The sequence below is a fragment of the Littorina saxatilis genome, linkage group LG5 (genome assembly GCF_037325665.1).
Source record: "Littorina saxatilis isolate snail1 linkage group LG5, US_GU_Lsax_2.0, whole genome shotgun sequence".
Taxonomy (NCBI): domain Eukaryota; kingdom Metazoa; phylum Mollusca; class Gastropoda; order Littorinimorpha; family Littorinidae; genus Littorina; species Littorina saxatilis.
The window spans coordinates 26,502,435-26,523,425 of NC_090249.1; the positions used below are offsets into that span (position 1 = coordinate 26,502,435).

At 38.8% G+C, this 20,991-nt stretch overlaps 1 protein-coding gene across 1 annotated transcript in view; it reads right to left on the reverse strand.

Moving 5' to 3' along the window:
- Positions 1-15,037, reverse strand: part of LOC138966712 (doublesex- and mab-3-related transcription factor A2-like) — a 32,062-nt gene extending 17,025 nt beyond the window's left edge. Inside the window, exons 1-2 of the mRNA XM_070339027.1 lie at positions 14,912-15,037; positions 11,677-12,681 (exon numbers count right to left, since the gene is read on the reverse strand). Coding sequence (XP_070195128.1) covers positions 11,677-12,106 — 430 coding nt within the window. The 5' untranslated portion in view covers positions 12,107-12,681; positions 14,912-15,037. The remainder of the gene's footprint in view (positions 1-11,676; positions 12,682-14,911) is intronic.
- Positions 15,038-20,991: the final 5,954 nt, after the last annotated feature.

Below are 20,991 nucleotides of genomic sequence, written 5' to 3' on the forward strand. Positions count from 1 at the left end.
CCCTTCCACCTTTTTGTCTGTCATTTCTACTTTGTTTTCGTGAACTTTTCAAAAAAGAGAATGTAGGGGAAGTGTTGTTAAGTGGGGTGTAAAGGGTGGTTCATCGCCTTGTTTATCGCCCCACACGTCGAGCGCACAGGGGCCCAGCAGTACCGTAGGAAGCACGGAAGGGCAGGGGTTCGCAACCGGTTGCAGTTACGTTACAAACGGTAGTGCTTTTTGCTTGCCCTCCCTGTTGAGGCGTCTTTTAGGAGTCTGCGATTTCGTAAGGGGACAAGGGAGGGGGGGGGTGGGTGGAGAGTGTCAGGAGGAATAAGGGCTGAGATGGATGTGAGTTGAGGTATGACTGGGAGGATGGGGGAGAAAGAAGAATGCAAAGATTATTCATTTATTTGTTTGTTTGTTTGTTTGTTTGTTTGTTTGTTTGTTTGTTTGGTTGTTTATTTATTTATTTATTCATTCATTTATCTATTTATTTATTGTTTATTTAAAATTGATTGATTGATTTATCTATATATTTTACTATTCATTTATTTTTTGTATCTATTTATTGATTAATATACATTCAGTCGAACCTGTCTATCACGACCACCTTTGGGTAGACGTTGTGGTCAGGTGGTCGCTTTCAAGAGATAATCGGAAGGGCATGTTCGACTTGTATTACTGATTTATTTTGAGCACCTCATTTCCAATGTCCTTTTGAAATCTCTTCCCCTTCTGATAAAAACATGCAATATCACCAACACCAGACGTTTCTTGAACAGATTCAAAACCAGCAAAATATTATCATGCCTTCTAAAACTTCAGGAACTGACATTTTGAGCTTCATTTTTCACGGTCGTCAATCTTGGGAACAATCTTAGATAAGTCAAAGCAACATTTCTTTATCTTCTTCTGTCGTATCTCTTGTCTGTACACTTCCAAGGCCGTTAGGTCGAGGTTCTGGTGAACGTGTTGTATTGTCCAGAATTAAACGTTTCAATAATCAGTCTAACCTTTCTTGGTTTTTTGATTGTTTGTAAATGTGTATTATTTCACTTGGGTATAACAAGAAAAAAAAACATAAACACCATTTAAGTTGAATTTCCAAGGAAATTTAAACTTTGCTACATTTTGCCTGAAAAAAACCCACCAAAATCATCAACATTTTGTCCACAGTCACAGACGCCATTCCACAGACTCCACCTCGGGCCACCGCTGGCCCTTGAACGGTATTGTGCCGGCTATACTCGAGACGCCCGGCATGTGTTTTGCTAAAGTCTATACCTATAGCTTTATGCATGTGAACAATTGCAGGGCTAAACGCCGTTGTTTACTGCCACCCACGCCGGCAAAGCGATTCAAACAAGCTGCACACGGGCTGAAAATGCCAGCGAGGTGCTAAGCGCCACTTGTCATGTTCGCTGCAAAAACACTACTTGTGATAATCATCACGGTGACCTTATGGGGGAGGGATGGGATGAATGGGATGGAATGGGCGCGGGGTAGGTTAACCTGCGCGGCAGTTCGCTTGTGCTTCTTACCTTCTTGTTGTTTTATGGTTTATGGTCAAGTGGGGGTGAAGTGTAATACGTTTGGTCCGCCTTTTCTTCTTTTTATTCTGTTCTCCTTCGTCTTCTTCTGCTGTTTTTTTCCTTCCTTAGACGTCGTCCAAAGTACACTTTGATTGATTGATTGATTGATTGATTGATTGATTGATTGATTAATTGATGATTGATTGATTGATTGACTCTCAGATTGATCGATTGACTTGTTTACTTGTTGACTGATTGATTGACTATAGTTGACTGACTGGTTAATTAATTGATTAATTAATCAGCACTGTGACTTGCATGGATGGCTCAGAGCGCTCAGTCGCCTAGCACAGCTCGCTCGTGCTGTTCGTTGGCTTCGTTTTGTTTAGTGGTTATGGTCAAGTGCTGGCTGTGGGTGGTTGGTGGGTGGCCTGACAGTGCTGTCCTCTAGTGTTATCTGTTTTGATCCTCTTGTACTTGTTTTTCTGGTTATACTTTTTTTTCTCATTCTCCTTTTTACATTTAGTCAAGTTTTGACTAAATGTTTTAACATAGAGGGGGAATCGAGACGAGGGTCGTGGTGTGTGTGTGTCTGTGTGTGTGTGCGTGTGTGTGTGTAGAGCGATTGAGAGTAAACTACTGGACCGATCTTTATGAAATTTGACATGAGAGTTCCTGGGTATGATATCCCCGGACATTTTTTCTTTTTTTCGATAAATGTCTTTGATGACGTCATATCCGGCTTTTTGTAAAAGTTGAGGCGGCACTGTCACACCCTCATTTTTTCAATCAAATTGATTGAAATTTTGGCCAAGCAATCTTCGACGAAGGCCGGACTTCGGTATTGCATTTCAGCTTGGTGGCGTAAAAATTAATTAATGACTTTGGTCATTAAAAATCTGAAAACGATCTAAATTTACGTTCATCTTATTCTTCATCATTTTCTCATTCCAAAAGCATATAAATATGTTATATTCGGATTAAAAACAAGGTCTGAAAATTAAAAATATAAAAATTATTATCAAAATCAAATTTCCGAAATTGATTTAAAGACAATTTCATCTTATTCCTTGTCGGTTCCTGATTCCAAAAACATATAGATATGATATGTTTGGATTAAAAACACGCTCAGAAAGTTCAAACGAAGAGAGGTACAGAAAAGCGTGCTATGCAGCACAGCGAAACCACTACCGCGCTGAACAGGCTCGTCAGTTTCACTCCGTTTTGCACAAGCGGCGGACTACGGTCATTGTGAAAAAATGCAGTGCGTTCAGTTTCACTCTGTGAGTTCCACAGCTTGACTAAATGTAGTTATTTCGCCTTACGCGACTTGTTCATTCTCTTCTTATTTTCCGTTTTTACATTTAGTCAAGTTTTGACTAAATGTTTTAACATAGAGGGGGAATCGAGACGAGGGTCGTGGTGTATGTGTGTGTGTGTGTGTGTGTGTGTGTGTGTGTGTGTGTGTGTGTGTGTGTGTGTGTCTGTGTGTGTGTGTGTCTGTGTGTCTGTCTGTCTGTGCGTGTGTGTGTGTAGAGCGATTCAGACTAAACTACTGTTTCGATCTTTATGAAATTTGACATGAGAGTTCCTGGGTATGATATCCCCGGATGTTTTTTTAATTTTTTTCGATAAATGTCTTTGATGACGTCATATCCGGCTTTTTGTAAAAGTTGAGGCGGCACTGTCACACCCTCATTTTTCAATCAAATTGACTGAAATTTTGGCCAAGAAATCTTCGACAAAGGCCGGACTTCGGTATTGCATTTCAGCTTGGTGGCTTCAAAATGAATTAATGACTTTGGTCATTAAAAATCTGAAAATTGTAAAAAAAAACATTTTTTTTATAAAACGATCCAAATTTACGTTCATCTTATTTTTCATCATTTCCTGATTCCACAAACATATAAATATGTTATATTTGGATTACAAACAAGCTCTGAAAATTAAAATAAAAATTATGATCAAAATGAAATTTTCGAAATCAATTTAAAAACACTTTCGTCTTATTCCTTGTCGGTTCCTGATTCCAAAAACATATAGATATGATATGTTTGGATTAAAAACACGCTCAGAAAGTTCAAACGAAGAGAGGTACAGTAAAGCGTGCTATGAAGCACAGCGCAACCGCTACCGCGCCAAACAGGCTCGTCACTTTCACTGCCTTTTGCACTAGCGGCGGACTACGTTCAGTTTCATTCTGTGAGTTCTACAGCTTGACTAAATGTAGTAATTTCGCCTTACGCGACTTGTTCTTCTTATCATTATTCGCCTATCCAACGCCCTTGGGTGCGGTGTCTTCATTAAGTTATTTTATGATTGATTGATTGATCGATCCATCGATCGATAGATAAGCCTAAATAACTAGATTGATTAATATATATATATTGATTAATGTATTGATAGATTGATAGATTGATTGATTTTTTATTGATTGATAGATTATGATAGATGAATAATAATTATGAGTAACTCATAGTACATAACTTACTCAAAGCCACGGAATTTTAATTTCTGGTCCGGTTTTTATCTAGTTGTTTTTTTTTTTGGACGTGCAGGCGTGCGCGCTCGCGTTTGCTTATTTGTTATTCTCCCTTTTCTGTTTGTTTCTGTTTGATTGCTGACGTTTGACTTTTGTCTCTCCGGCTCGTCACTGAAATTGAATTTCTAAACATCCCAGGCAACATAAAATCTCTTCACAAACTTCAACACACTAATCCCGCAATAAGCAATACGGCCCCTATTGAGGCTATTCTAAGAGAGAGCTAGAGACAACAAAACAAAAAAAATTGATCGCTCCCCGCCTTCCGCATCCGTGGCTTTCCCGGCCCTCGCCGCCACGACCGATGTGAACATGCAGGTGTCAAAATAGGGGAAGGTAATTGTTGTACACTGTATCGGGGGTACCACTGGCGCCTCAGCGACGTGTCACTGCTTCCAGAGCCAGACTCTGTTTGTTTGTGCGTGCTCCCGACCCTCCCTTCCCCACTACCCCCTTAGCCCGGCCCCCTGGGACGGTTACCCTTCAGTCAGTCAGTCGCTTCCCAAGCACTTCGAGTCCTTCTTCACAGTCGCTTCTTACAATAAAGCCAGTATGCTACCCACTGTTTTCACTTCTCGGTGTTGTCCACGTTGGTTTGTGGCGTTTTGCCTTGGTGCACCTGGATTCCGTATCTCTATCCATAATTACATTTAGTCAAAACTTGACTAAATGTTTTAACGTCGAGGGGGGAATCGAGACGAGGGTCGTGGTGTATGTGCGTGTGTCTGTCTGTGTGTGTGTGTGTAGAGCGATTCAGACTAAACTACTGGACCGATCTTTATGAAATTTGACATGAGAGTTCCTGGGTATGAAATCCCCGAACGTTTTTTTCATTTTTTTGATAAATGTCTTTGATGACGTCATATCCGACTTTTCGTGAAAGTTGAGGCGGCACTGTCACGCCCTCATTTTTCAACCAAATTGGTTGAAATTTTGGTCAAGTAATCTTCGACGAAGCCCGGACTTCGGTATTGCATTTCAGCTTGGTGGCTTAAAAATTAATTAATGACTTTGGTCATTAAAAATCTGAAAATTGTAAAAAAAAATAAAAATTTATAAAACGATCCAAATTTACGTTCATCTTATTCTCCATCATTTTCTGATTCCAAAAACATATAAATATGTTATATTTGGATTAAAAACAAGCTCTGAAAATTAAATATATAAAAATTATTATCAAAATTAAATTGTCGAAATCAATTTAAAAACACTTTCATCTTATTCCTTGTCGGTTCCTGATTCCAAAAACATATACATATGATATGTTTGGATTAAAAACACGCTCAGAAAGTTAAAACAAAGAGAGGTACAGAAAAGCGTGCTATCCTTCTTAGCGCAACTACTACCCCGCTCTTCTTGTCAATTTCACTGCCTTTGCCATGAGCGGTGGACTGACGATGCTACGAGTATACGGTCTTGCTGAAAAATGGCATTGCGTTCAGTTTCATTCTGTCAGTTCGACAGCTACTTGACTAAATGTTGTATTTTCGCTTTACGCGACTTGTTTTATTAGTGCTATGGTATTTAGACACATTTTGAAAAAAAGGTCATATGAGCTTTGGGGCGCTCGGCGTATTGAAGAAAGAAATGGCCTCGTTGTGCTGTTGCCCGCTAAGCAAGACGGGGGCATTTTTATTTTTGACATGCATACATGCGAAATGTCGGAGTGTCACGCACAACAAAGCCCGTGTACTATGTCCATCAAAACCATACTGCAGCTAACTTAAGATTTTAACAGCTCTCATCGACCCTTCACATATAATACACCCGAGCATGTCACCCCCGCTGAGTTTCGCTTATAGGATGGTGTCATGGGTTAGAAATATTGAAATAAACGTAATTTCAATGTTTAATTAATTTGTCTAATTTTCTTTGTTTTACCCTAATCTAACAACACTTTTGCTTACGTTAGCTATAGGCAAAGTCATGGTCATGGGACACAATTTTTATGTTATGCCCGGACCGTCGCATTTGTCATACATTTTCCCGCACAAAATCTGGTGACCGATTCTTTAAAAGTAAATAGAACAGACCTCTTGTGGTTTGTGGCGGCACTCGTTTCTTATTCTTCATTCCGCACAGTGTTTCCTTTTGTCGTGAGACTGACATTTTGTGCAGTGATGTAAGTAGGTTTTCGGAAACTTCAACTGTTTCCTTTTTGTTTCGGCGGCGTTGACATTTGCAAGGACTCAACCAAAACAGTATAAAACCACAAAGAAAACTGTTCGCCCGCAAGTGGCCCGTGTGTTCTCTTTGCATGTATACGAGTACGTACAACGAATGTTAAAAAGTTGATTTCCGTTTGTTTTGAGCCTTAAAATGAAGGGATAAAATGAGTACTAAGCACTCCTCAATCTTTGAAAATGGGCATAATATCAAACCTTCATCAAAGCCAAAAGTTAAATGGTCCGAAAAGCTAGTTATAAGCTATTGCTTCGCTGTGGTGGTGCAAAATGAAAGTTTACCAGAACTTCTGTTTTTTTACTTCAAAAATTAAGAAAATCAGTTTTATCTAAATAAGGTCGCACGCACGCACGCACGCACGCACGCACGCACGCACGCATACACGCACATACACACACACACACACACACACACACACACACACACACACACACACACACACACAGGATCCAGAATATGTATATAAAAAATATAAAAATTATGGCTGTCGGCTTCACAGTTTCCAGTCATCAGTGCACGCATCTTCCGCACGGCAATTAGCTCTCAGATTTAGTGCACATGATGTTATCTTTGACAGCATTTATACTTTTAACAATTAAAACAAACGTTAGGTGTCATAATTAAACTCGAAGATAAATTACAACGAAACAGACAGAAAAAGTATGATGTGAAATGTAATTGAGTAAAATATAAAAACAATAACATGGAATAAGTTCTTTCCAAATTACTTATTCTGACAACCAGCGCCCAACAAAAATAAAAGTTGAATCTTTCTACAGATTTTAATCGAAAATAGTAGTTAACAGCACTACACGCCTGATTTGAAAAAAAAAGTTTGTTTGTGAAACTTTTATTTGGTGGTAATACAGGGCAGGTGAAATCGACCTTGTAAGTATTCCGATTACCTTTGGACTCTTTTAAGATTAATTATTTGGTAGTCAACACTTGCAGTTAACCTAACATACATTTTTACCAGTAGCGAGCAGCACGTTTACAACTTAAATATGTTTTATGCACAAAACCTTTTTCGCAGATTTTCTGTCTAAGTCACGAACTTATATCCACAAAATATGTTACTTCCTCAGAATACGTTTTCGCATATTTTCTGTCTAAGTCACGAACTTATATCCCAAAACTATATGTTACTTCCTCAGAATATTTTTTCGCAGATTTTCTGCCAAAGACACGCACTTTTATCGTTCTTTTCAAGCTCTCTACAGAACCAACCATATTCCTCGAGCGATGTGTTTGTTTTTATGATCCAATCGCTCTAAAGCATTCTGAACGGGTAAAGGTTATCCCCCAAAATATAACATACCCTTCGAACCTTGAAAATACAATCTTCGATGGTTTACTGTATTTTTATTTGACAACTGATGACAAAAACGGGTCTCGTATTTAGTTTTCAAAGTAGAATAAATAGTATAAACTAAATATAATAAAATTAAAAATATAATAAAATAAATGAATAAAAAAGGAATGAAACTCAGCCACTCCAAAGTTCTTGACAACTGGAAAATCAAGTGTACCCTTACAGGCATAAATTCAGATATGTTATAACGTTAGACTATGCGAATGATAACTAGTGTGTTACAACAGCAAAAACATGCATACGGTTACTTGAGTTAAATTCATAATACATGTATATATGTAACGGTCTGGCCGGGACAATCTGTGCATAGCACAATAAGCATACAGGGGGGGGGGGGGGGGAGTTCAATCATTTCAGAGTATTGGTTTTTGTCATGGTCATTTCCAAAATCCCGCGGTCAATAATTTCAGTTAACCTGACCCATGCAATCTTCAATAGTTGTCAATCTTATAAAGTCACAAGCAAAGTCTTTCTTGTCACATTTTCAACCCAAGGCACAAACTGTATCTTTCTCTCTTTTCAAGCTCTCTTCAGAACCCATCATATTCCCTGGGCTTCGGGTCTGTTTGTTATGATCCAATCGCCCCAAAGCATTCTGGACGGGTGAACGTTTTCCCCAAAGATGACATACCCTCCGATCCTACTGTGGGTACTTTGATATTCACGTATCGGAAACAGATTCTGCCCGGATTGTTCTGGGCCCCGAAAGACCCCGTCTTTATGTTTCTATTTCCAAAACTATCCTTTGTTGAGCTGGTGTCAAACATGGTTGGGAGGTTATGGCGTTCCCCAGGGAGACCTGTGAAGCCTTGTGTTGTAAAGCTGCTGAGGGTGTGATTGCTCTGAGTGCATGTTTAGCATGTTGTTGGGGTGTTGTTCATAGATATAGGATCAGGGAGCTTGCGTTAGCCAAGAAGCGTTTTTTTTGGGGGGGACGGAGAAGGAAATTAGTGTCTAAATCAGAAGCCAAAAGCAACGTAGAGCGTATAGAAGATCCTGGAACATTCTCAATAATTGCATCCAACATTTCTCCTCGTCTTTCTTTCGTTTTATTTTCATTTTATTTTTTGTCAAGTTACAGGGCACATGGGATGGGGACTAATCATAATGAAGAGGACACGGACTTTTCCTTTAAAGAAAAAAAGACATTGTACAGATTTCATCAAAAAAAGGACAGCTTTTTTCTGCACACCATGGCTGAATAGAATAACACAATCACACACGGACAAAAAAAAACCTTATTGAATCAACAAACAAACTATATTTTCTGTTCGAATCTAGATTTTTCGAAAAGCTACTTGCGCGCAAAAGCGTCGGTGGTGTGACGGTCCGCATGAGTTTCTTCCAAGCAATCGATCCGGGTTCGACTCCCAATTTTTGTTTTTTTGTGTTACAATTTCTTTTAGTTGTTAATTCAATCTTAAGTATGGGGTCTGGCTGTACATATCGTTTTCTATTATTCAAAATTGTAGGGCTATGGAGACTTTTAAATCGTTCGTTGCTGTTACGTTTTACCTTGTTGTGTTTTTTTCTATTCATGTTTGTTTGCGTGTTTGCGTGTTGGCTTGTTTGTTTGTTCGTTGTTTTTTTCTTATTTTTGGGGGGTATTGGCTGCTTCTGAATACTCCATTCAAAGATTCAAGATGAGACAAGTTCTTTACAAAAGTTCTCAAGAAGGCTTTTCCCCGCAAAGGCCAAACTACTGCAATAAATATATATAACGTATACCTGCTTCATTAAAAACATGTAACTGTCATGTTTGTGAAAAAAATGCACACAGAAGCACACAATCACATTGTTCACGACCGCAGACGATATTACGTATCATCAGTTGCCATTAAGCCTTTGTTCCTAAAGCAAGTATCACATTTCGCCAGCTCAGTATACTTAAAACCAATGCCGAAAGATAGTTTACACTTCACTTCGAAGACTAAACATTGACTCCCTTCTTTGTCGCTAAACTTGGCCAATATTTTATGTATCGCGTAAACTTTGGATACTTTGATCACAAGTGTATAAGTGCGTATGACGAGAGAGGAACTTAATATAGTCAAGTAGGGAAGAGAAGGTTACCTCGGAAAACCCGCTTGTCCTCTTATACTTGCTTACGAAATGCACTTGTGGTCGCAGGTTTGATGTCATTATTGACTCCATTAAGATAACATTGACCCTCAGCTTGCCTCAGCGTTATAATGTGAAGAAACCATGCATGAGAGGAGCATATATATGAAGAAGGAAATAACAGATGACGGCGAGAGGAGGGAACATTCAGATATTGCATGCCTGTCATCCACTATCATCAATTTGTAAACGCATCATCTCAAACCCGTATTTTTGCCCCTTTAGTTTGAAAAAAGGACAAATTGATATCGACTACTTTTAATGTGTCGAGTCAATACCATTTTCTGAACCTAATACAGATACAGGAAACCAAAACTCCCTGGAACAGCTAATGGATATCTCAGACTCACGTATTTTACAATTTCACCATAGCTAATAACAACTTAAACAAGCAATGCAGCAATAGCCCTATCGGATCGACAAACACATTAAACAATTCCACAAGCACGCACGCAGCTATACCGCATTACACTATACCAACAATGGCGGCTTCTTCTTTAAAAATTCATGTCAAGAGATCGAAGCTTAAAGCAAAGCCTTCTATGAGTGACAGACCATATTACGTCTTTCGCTCGTTGTCGCTAAAAAGCGGTTGCCGTGCTGAGAACGTATTGCGTTACAGCACTTCATGCCTCTGTGCAAAGGAGTGGAGAATAAAGACTACAACTATAAGCAGGTCTTGGTTTTGTGCGTTTAGCGTCGACGGTAGTCTGGGTGACATATCATCTGCTTCGATTGGGATACTTGTGCGATATGTCACACTATGACAAGTATGTTGGATTTCTACAAAACAAGTTTAAATGTGCGTGGGGAGGTGGAAAGACTGAGGGTGTGTGTGTCGGGGGGTGGGGGGGGGGGGGGCAGAGGGGGAAGGATTTCACTGAGATTAAATGAAATAGGGGAAATAAGGGACGGGACGGAGAAGAGTATAGTAAGATCACGGCCTTGCATTGCAGTGTATACACAAATATAGTTTCGAATGTCAGTTGGCCTTACCATGTTTGATAAACATATACACAAACATTATATTTGATTTAAAAATAAACAGATGTTGACAATGGTAATGAATTAGTTGCTTACTGTGCCTCGTCTTTTCTTCTTCTTCTTTGTGTGTGTGTGTGTGTGTGTGTGTGTGTGTGTGTGTGTGTGTGTGTGTGTGTGTGTGTGTGTGTGTATGTGTGTGTGTTGTGTTTGTGTGTCTGTTCCTTTGTTTTTATATTCTTTTATGTAGCTTTTAATTACCTTTGTTTGTTTCCTTTTGGAGGGCTTGTGTGCGCGCTTGTGTTCATCTGATATATTTGGGCTACAAGAATCGACTATGATATTAATTCACCGTAATGCTCCCAATGATGACCAATTCATCTCAGTCTCGATAGCATTATAATCAGCGTCGGGTAATGCCACTGGACTGACCCTTCCCGTAAAGTATTGTCAAACCACTTTCTCTTATTGACAGACAGACAGACGGAGAGACTAAGGAAGAGAGCAAAGAAATTGAGAGAGAGAGAGAGAGAGAGAGAGAGAGAGAGAGAGAGAGAGAGAGAGAGAGAGACAGAGAGAGACATAGACAGACAGACAGACAGACAGAGACAGAGACACAGAGACAGGGACAGAGAAAAATGGAGAGAGAGAGAGAGAGAGAGAGAGAGACGGAGAGAGAGAGAGAGAAAGAGAGTGAGAGAGAAAGAGAGAAGGAGAGAGAGAGATGAAGAGGAAAGGTGAAAGAGAGAGAGAGGAGAGAGAGAGAGAGAGAGAGAGAGAGAGAGAGAGAGAGAGAGAGAGAGAAGGAGAGAGAGAGAGAGAGAGAGAGAGAGAGAGAAAGAGAGAGAGAGAGTGACAGAGAGAGAGACGCACAGAGAGACAGAGAGAGCTAATACACACAGACAGAGAGAAAAAGAGAAATTGACAAGTCACAGGAAGCAGATACACACATAAAATCTTACCTGTCTCGCTCATTTCATCCTCGTCCTCCACATCGACGTCGACATTTCCATCCCCCTCTCCTCCTCCTCCTCCTCCTCCTCCCATCCCTCCCATCAGCATATCGGCTTTAGGTGGAGTGACCGTCCCCGGGCCCCACAGAGGTCCTTGCGTCATCACCGGAAGTCCCGTCTCGGAGACACAAGCCCTCAGCCCAAGAGCAATGGCGTCCTCCGCTGCTTGTTGTCTCTTGAGGGCGACTTGGGCAGCCATCACCCTCTGTCGTTCGGCGATGAGATTACATTTGGGACAGGTACAGTCTTTGTAACCACAGTGACGTTTGTGTCCTTTCAGCCAGGACACCATCCCGTGGTTCCGGCACCGGGCGCATTTGGGCTTCCGGGCGCCCTTTTCTGTTAGAGGGTACAGGGCGTGGATTCCGTTCATCATCATGATAAGTGATGGTGGTTTGTGTTTATTGTTAAATGAAAATGAAGAAAAAAAGTACGACTGAAGACTTTTTTGTTACTTGTTGTATTAAAGCAACAGTGTCCATTTAACTGAAGTCATCGTGGTCAGTTCGGTGTAACTGCATGGGGGGAAAAGACGTCAAACGTCGTAAATGTTCTCCCTTTGAAGAATTCACGGGGCTATATATATACTAGTAATGACTATTTTTTAGCAAAGTCAGTTTTGCTTCTTAATTAATAAACGATACGTAGAATCACAGTATTACAATTGTTGAAGTAGGTGACGTGACATGAAGTTCTCCTCAGAGCGTGATTATACAACCCATCAGTCTTAAAAGTGTGGCAGGAAGCACACAATCCACGAATCAGTTGTTGGACTTCTCACGGGTATTTTCTCTCAGTCCAGCTTGCAAGCGATACAGGTTATAAGCCACATAGATACCAGACCGCTTCACTTTCTCTTTCGCAGGGTGGACAGGTGCCGCGTGTGTCAGTCACTCGCTGTCGCTGTCTTGAATGGAATCGTCCAATCTTGACAGGCACAAGTCCGAGAAGAATCTGCTGATACAAGAAGAGGGGAAAACAGAAATTAGCTTAATTATTGCAATATGCTAGTTTCTGGTCTCATTGTTATGAAAAACAGCTGTGGCTTTTTTTCTTTTTTTTTATCCAGTGGGTGTGGTTGGTGGGTCTGTTTTCAACGATGGTGTCTAATTATTTATAATCCCCCACCGCCTCCATCTTTCTATCCAACCCTAACGTTTCACGCAGAAATGAAATAAAATAAAATAAAACAAAGCAAGAAAAGATTATTGTATTGGTTCTATTTATCACTGTATATCAGTTTTATGTGTAGTTGTTTTATGAAGGAAAGTAAAAAAAAGAACTCAGCTAATCAATTCTACTGAATGCAGAATGCGCTGATCAATAATGTTCAATATTTATTTTAAAAGACTCAGACCTTTTCAATGTGAAATTCACTGACATTATTTTCTGTTGATATTGTACATTATTTATAACACAGTCCGAGGAAACCTTAGAGATAGCGTCCTTCCCGTGTAGATCTCCTTGTAAATTATCATAATTATACAGTGTAGAACAACTATAAAAATCAATTCCTTCCACTGGGACACAAGTCGTGTCAACAATATACAGCCTGCCTGCTTTCTCAGCAGTGGGAAGTGTGTTTACTGAAGTAATGCAATAGTAACTGACACTTGTCATGTCAACAATATACAGCCTGCCTGCTTTCTCAGCACTGGGAAGTGTGTTTACTGAAGTAATGCAATAGTAACTGACACTTGTCATGTCAACAATATACAGCCTGCCTGCTTTCTCAGCACTGGGAAGTGTGTTTACTGAAGTAATGCTAGTAACTGACACTTGTCATGTCAACAATATACAGCCTGCCTGCTTTCTCAGCACTGGGAAGTGTGTTTACTGAAGTAATGCAATAGTAACTGACACATGTTTCAGTCTTTCAAACTAATTCAGCAAAAACACAACAAATAATAAATCAAGAAATTTAAAAAAAATCCTATTATGCACAGGAACCATCCATGCATGCATGCTGTTGATTTTGGACATGTGTCCAATTGGAAGGATTTTCTTGTCCAATGTAAAAGCTTGGATATAGATCTGTGGTGTTGCCTATACACGGGTGGGACTGTATCTTTAAAGAGATTCTGCTTTGCCATTTCCACTGAATGTAGAATGGGTTTGTTGTCGATGTGAAATATTCATTTATAAAGAGATATGTATGCCTTTCTCGTGTAAAATGTATTGAAATGATTGCATGTAAATATAACTGTAGAATTTATTAACACATTCAGATACATAAGCCTATATTTATACAAACTGATAGACACTCATGTGAAAGTCGAAGAAACTTTAAAAAAAAATTAGTGCATACCTTGGGTGCACCCACCCAACCGCTTTTCGCCTTTTTTTTTTGGTTTTGGTACAAGTCTTTCATTAAAGAAAACGTATGCTCTTGTCAAGGGGTTTTAGACATGCCTGAAATATTTTTCAGCTTCACATTACCTTTAGTACCCGTGCACGTTTTGCTGTTTTGGTTTGATATATTACTGTTACTGTTTTAAAAAGGCTAGGCTTAGAGAAACCTACAAGCCCTATGCAATCAGCACTGAATTGTCACAGTGTAATTTAGCAGAAAAAAAGTTATCCAAACCAAAATCAAAAGCACAGAAAGATCAGTAACATTACTGTTCAGCTGTTCTTATTGGCTTAACCAGTGTCATTGTCAATAAGCAATTGTCACTGGCCGCCAAAGCATTCATTAGTTACAAAAAAAGAAGAAAAAGAAAACAAAACACCCATGCACAATGCACCAACAACAGAAAACTACAAATAAACACTCACACATATAACACGTGCAACACTTTAGACAGAAGACTTGACACGACAGAAGAATAAGTGACACATGTTAATGAAGTCTTTGTCGTTTAGAACACGACAGAAGTCCGAACATTGTTAGTTGTAAAGTGTTCTACTTTCGCAACACGACTGAGACTTCCCTCCAGTTACACGATAGAAAACTAAAACAGCCAGTAAACTTCAATATCACGATTAAAAAAAAGTGGAAACGTCCACTTCAAGTATAAAGTGCTTCACATCAGTTACAATACAAAAGATTGAAATAGGTTAGTTGTGAAATGTTTCACTTTTGAAACTTGACACAATAGAAGAAAAGCAATGTTCGTAAAATGTCTCACTTCAGCAACGCGACAGAAGAACAAGAAGGATGTGCGTGAATTATTTCACTTACATAACACGACAGAAGACTGAGAAAGCTCGATAAACTCCAATAACACAACAACAGAAGAGTGCAATAACAGCTCGAAAATGTTTCACAGTTTCAATAACAACAGCACCACTCAACGATACTGTTCAGTACAATGCACCGCTGCCAGCTAGCGACTTCGAGTCTCGGCGAGAGAGAAGAAAATTATAGGCTGGCCGGTCTGGTACCCACGTTTTCACCCTAGGTGGTCAGATTTGGCCATAATTCGTTGCAACCTTTCCTCTACACTCAGTCGCTCACAGACACTTCAGTTCAGGCAGGCCCCGCACGCTTCCAGTCAAAAGCGAGAAAAGTTGCTTCTCTTCTCCGGCGAAAAGAAACGCCCCCTCTCTGAAGAAGAAACATGGTTGTTACCTTTGCATTGGAAACGTTTCTAAATGGGTGATTGGCAGATGCGTCGAGTTAGGCTCCGCCCCTTCCCCAGCACGCGCCGAGCGCCGATTGGGTGGGGTCAAAATCAACATTGAAGATGGGGAGAGGAGATTTTAATACGGCTGCCAGAGCGTGTCAGAAGTGACAGATCTGCTCGGCGCTTGTCGCTTGTCAAAGTGTGTAGAGGGGTTTGAATGCTTTTTCGCACTTTTGCATTTCCGTCAGTTGGTATTTGGTTTTGGTTATTTCTCCTTCTTCCGAACTAAAATTGTAATTGTCGTGTGGTTGTGTGTGTTTATACGGTGCCATGTTTGTGGTTCACCTTTTTTCCCTTTTTCTTTTTATGGCGGTGTGTTCTAGGTTGTTTGTTTTTCATTTAAGTTTTTCTGTTTTGTTTATACATTGTCTGACCATTTGGGTTTTCTTTTTTTTTCCCCCTTCCTTTCTTTCTTCCTACGATCTTCCTTTCTTTCTTTCTTTCTTTTTCTCAGTTTCTTTCTTTTTTTCAGTCTTTCTTTGTTTCTTTCAGTCTTTCTTTCTTTCTTTCTTTCTTTCTTGTTTACTCCGCAGTTACTTTCTCCTTTTTTCTTTTTTCTATCTTTCTTTCTTTCTATCTTTCTTTCTTTCTTTCTTCCTGTCTTTCTTTCTTCTTTCCTTTCTTTTTTTCTTGTGCTCTTTCATTTCCCCATTTCCGCCATTTCTTTTTGCATTTTGAACATTTCTCTTCACAATGTTTGATTCTCTCTCTGTCTCTCTCTCTCTCTCTCTCTCTCTCTCTCTCTCTCTCTCTCTGTATCTCTCTCTCAGTCTCACTCTGTATCTCTCTCTCTGTCTCTCTCTCTGTCTCTGTCTCTGTCTCTCTCTCTCTGTCTCTCTCTCACTCTCTCTCTCTCTCTCTCTCACTCTCTCTCTCTCTCTCTCTCTCTCTCTCTCTCACTCTCTCTCTCTCTCTCTCTCTCTCTCTCTCTCTCTCCCTCTTTTTTTAACTCTCTCTATCTCTCTCACATACTCTCTTCCACACACTCTCTCTCTCACTCTCTTTCCTCTCTGTCTCTCCCTCCCTACCCCCCCTCCCCCCCCCCCCGGCTTCTCTCTCGGTCTCTGTCTGTCTATGTTGTTCTTTATGGTTTATTTAATAAAACCCCGTATTTTTTTTAAAGCTTCGGTGGTTTTCATTTTCTTTTTCACTTTTTTTTTTTACTATCTGGTAAGTTATCTTGAATTTGAATAGTTCTTTCAATTACTGTTGTGATTCATTTTGTTTTACTTTTTCTTTGAAGAAACTTTATTTATTCATAATTTTGTATCCAGGCAACAAATAGTTTACACAAAATATTTGTCAGTACGTGTGGAAGTTTTCTTTTGATGCGTATGTTTGAACTTCGACAGCAAAAAGGACAATTTGTGATATATTGTATTGTTTCATGGACGTTTGGTTAACTTTGTATACGTGTTTTGTTTCATATTATTTGGTAAATCAACTTTCACATTTTTGATTTGCATAAAGAAAAAGTGAACAATTTATTTGATCAATCAATCAATCAAAATATAACTCGCAAACAAAATCAATCTCAAAACACGACATAACAAACAAATAAAAAGCAAACAAACGTGGAAATAAACAATCAAACAATCACACAAGCACTCTAAAATACAAACAAACCACTGCCAAATAATATATGAAAAGATTCCTCATTTGAAATGATCTTTTATTAAACGGTTTTTTCGTTGTGCATTTTATATTTCACTTGTTTTTATTGAGAAGAAAGCGTGGGTTTTATTCAACCACTTAAAATTCTGTTTTCTTTTTTCCTTTAACAATCCTGCGCTTATACTGGTATAATTCTAAATAAGCTGTCTTTTTAATAAGAAATATAAACCTGTTGTCTTCCTTATTCGTATTCCTTCACCAGTGCAGTTAGGGAGGGTAACCTTAGGGAGACGTAATGTGAAAATTAATCAAAGTTCTTCGTTGAACTTTAAAAAAAAATCCAACAATATTCAGTGTCTTTGTGTCAAGTTTTGTGCATTTTATTCAGAAATCAATCAAAACTTTTACTGAATGAATAATCAAATAAAAAAGGACTAAATCTGAGCATTTTCATCATCACAAATCATTGATATTGGGAACAATATCGAAGGCTGTTGTAAATTTTTGATGAATTTATTTCTTTAACAAAACACACCACTAGTTGCATCTACAAAATTAATTAACAAAAATACACTGTGTACCCAGGGAACACCCAGGCGGTTAATTTTTAGTATGTGACCAAATGGAAGGATGGTCTCATCCCATGTCAATGCCTATGGCCAGATCTGCCACGGTGAACCGAACTGTTTGCACAAGACGGATGGTTGTGTCTTTAATTGTGTCTGCTTTTGTTTTTTTCTGTTGTCCTGACATTGCACAGTTATATATATACCCGATTATATTTATTTCCAGAGATATTTCTTATCCTTTCATTATATCCCATTCCTTCAAATTGTATTATTATGCAGATTCTGCGCATGAATAAAACCATGTATAAAATGATGGACAATCCTTGCAACCGTGGCAAGTAATGTCCTGTAAGCAGCAATGTTTTAGACTGAAGCAATATATATACATTTTAAGTTGTATCAGATGTTCTAGCTTTGATTCAATCGCTTGTTCTCATTTCACCAAGCTAGCTATGTACAGTGTCAAGGTTAACCTGGACCAAATATCCGCAAAGATCAGAAACCATTTAAGTGACTACTCTCTTTATATGACTGATACTCAAACACAAACAAAACCATTTAAGACTAATTGCCGGGATATTTGCTTGTACCGAGATTTTTTACGGAACAAAAATGCTTATCATGTGTCATGTCAATATGCAGATTAATAATTTAATAGAGATCTGTGAAAGCTGAAGTTGAGAAAAAAGCATGCCAATGATCGAGTCGTTAAGAGTGTAAACAACATGTGAACAAGTTTAATCCGCTCATGTGTGTACTACGTATTTGCCTATACGTGTTGCTGGAAAAGCAAAGACGTAAATAAATAAATAAATAGATGATCAGATAGTTAGATAGCTAAATAAATAAATCGCTAAATAAGTAAATAAATAAATAGATCGCTAAATAAATCAATCGCTAAATCGCTAAATAGATAAATAAATAAATCGCTAAATAAATCAATTAATTAATTAATTAATAAAAACATACATACATAGGCCTAGATACACGAATAAATAAAGAAATGAATACATAAATAAATAAAGAAGTAACGAAACTCACAAAACAAGCAAACACACAAATAAAGAAATAAATAAATAAAAAATAAATAAATGGAAGAGGTGAGGACGGATTGAAGCTAACGTCCGTGTTTACAGGAAATAGCAATTAGAAAGAAAAAACATAAATGTACATTTAAACTTTAAAAAACAAAACACAAACAAAAGCGCACACACACACACACACACACACACACACACACACACACACACACACACACACACACACACACACACACACACACACACACACACACACACACACACACACACACACACACACACACTTATTCACAAGGACCATATCAATAAGAACAAACCTAATTTACGGAGATTAAATCTTTAAAACTGTGTACAATTAGCCGAACACCAGGAATTGTTATCACTGTTTGGTGTATTCAACAAATGAATCACCTACCACTGCAAAAGAACTGATACCTTACTACCATGAAAAATGTCCCATTCTGCACAACAAATTCGTGTTCTCTTGCTTTCTTTTCTGAGTCTCTACATTTATTTACAAAATCCTGACTATTACGTCAGTATGTCCGTCTATCTGTGTGCATGTCTATATCCTGTTCCAATCTTTCACAATCTCTCTGTTTCTGTTCTTCTGAATCCCTGTCTCTGTCAACCCGTCTGTGTGCTTGTGTGTGTGTGTGTGTGTGTGTGTGTGTGTGTGTGTGTGTGTGTGTGTGTGTGTGTGTGTGTGTGTGTTTGCATGCGTACGTGCGTGCGTGTGTGTGTGTCTGTGCCTGTTTGTGTGGTGTGTACGTGTCACAGTGTACGCGCGCGCGCGTGTGTGTGTGTGTGTGTGTGTGTGTGTGTGTGCTTGAGTCTGTCTCTCCATCGCGCTCTCTCCAATTCTCTCTCTTTCTTTGTCTGTATCTGTCTCTGTCTGTCTCTCTGTCTCTGTCTCTGTCTCTCTCTGTCTCTGTCTGTCTGTCTGTCTGTCTGTCTGTCTGTCTGCCTGTCTCTGTCTGTCTGTCTGTCTGTCTGTCTCTCTCTCTCTCTCTCTCTCTCTCTCTCTCTCTCTCTCTCTCTCTCTCTCTCTCTCTTCGAGGCTCTTTGACACAAGTTTTCGCCTCCTTGTTCTCCCTCTCAACGGTACTTCACACGACTTTGAGCAAGGAGAGCATATCGAGAGGTATCTCTCGATGAATATTATTTTTCATAACAGGCCTAGGAGTGCTCTCCCTTGCCCGGCCCTTCCGGTTTCCATTTCATACAATTACTGGGCGCCATGTTTACTATATGGCGGCGCCACCGCCGAACCCCTCATCGTCTGGCTGTGGTTGTGAAATAGGAACAAAGACAAGTATCACGAGCTCAGATCTAAATGATTCAATCAATCCTGTGTAAACGCTGGCAGGAACGGTTTATACGCCGCGTAGCTTGCAAGGTGGCTTCTTGATATGATATGGGTTTCTGCGTGGTCTGACCGACTTGAAAAGCACTTTACTCTCAAACTCTTTACTTTAGCCCTTTTTCTCTGTTTTTGATAGCTTAATGTATGAGTGTATTGGTTTGTGTAAACTATTTGTGACAGATTTTCTTTTCTGTCCCTCTGGCGTACCTTATTAAAAAAAAAAAAAAAAGGATAAAATACTTTTTTTTGTTTTTATTGTTCTCGCCAGAAGCATTCAACGCCCGACGTATGAATATTTTCTACCATATTTTTTATTTTACTCCTTTTTTTCTCCTTTGTTCTTGTTAGGTCTTTCCTTCTCTCCAGTTTCCTGTGCTTTTCCTTTTCTCATTACTTTCCTTCTGTTTTTTTGTTGTTTTGTTACGTATATAGCTGCTTAATGTAATATCTGGTCTGAATAACTAGAAAAGCGCTTTGCTCAAGATCTTTAGATGAGCTTTTTTTCGAATTAAATTATCATTTTTTTTATAGCTAAATGTATGACTGTATTGTTTATTATTTTATTTTTTAAACGATTCGTGACATGTGTTTCTTTTTGCGTACATGGTAGAAAGTAAGAGAAGTGAAAAAAAGGTTACATTTTTAAAAACATTTTTTATTGTAATATCGTTTTAAAACCGCCCGGCGTACGGATACTTCCTACATTTCTGCTTTTTTATTCAATTTCCTTCTTATAGTTTTTGCTTTTCTCTCAATTCTCTTTCCCTTATTTTTATTTTTAATTGATTGAGATTTGATCAAGCTAGACTTTTCTTGTTACTCTATTCTTCCTCATTTTTTGTTTTTGTGTAATGATATAACTTTTTTAGCAACTACAATGTTCTGTGCAAAACAACCCCAAGAAAGAATGAAAAATAAAAATAAAATAAAAATAAACGAAAACATGCTGATATAAACATTTGTTTAATTGCATAGCCAAAAAGACAGGCATATCGCTCTTTCTCTCTGTTTGTTTGTTTGTCTGTCTGTCTGTCTGTCTGTCTGTC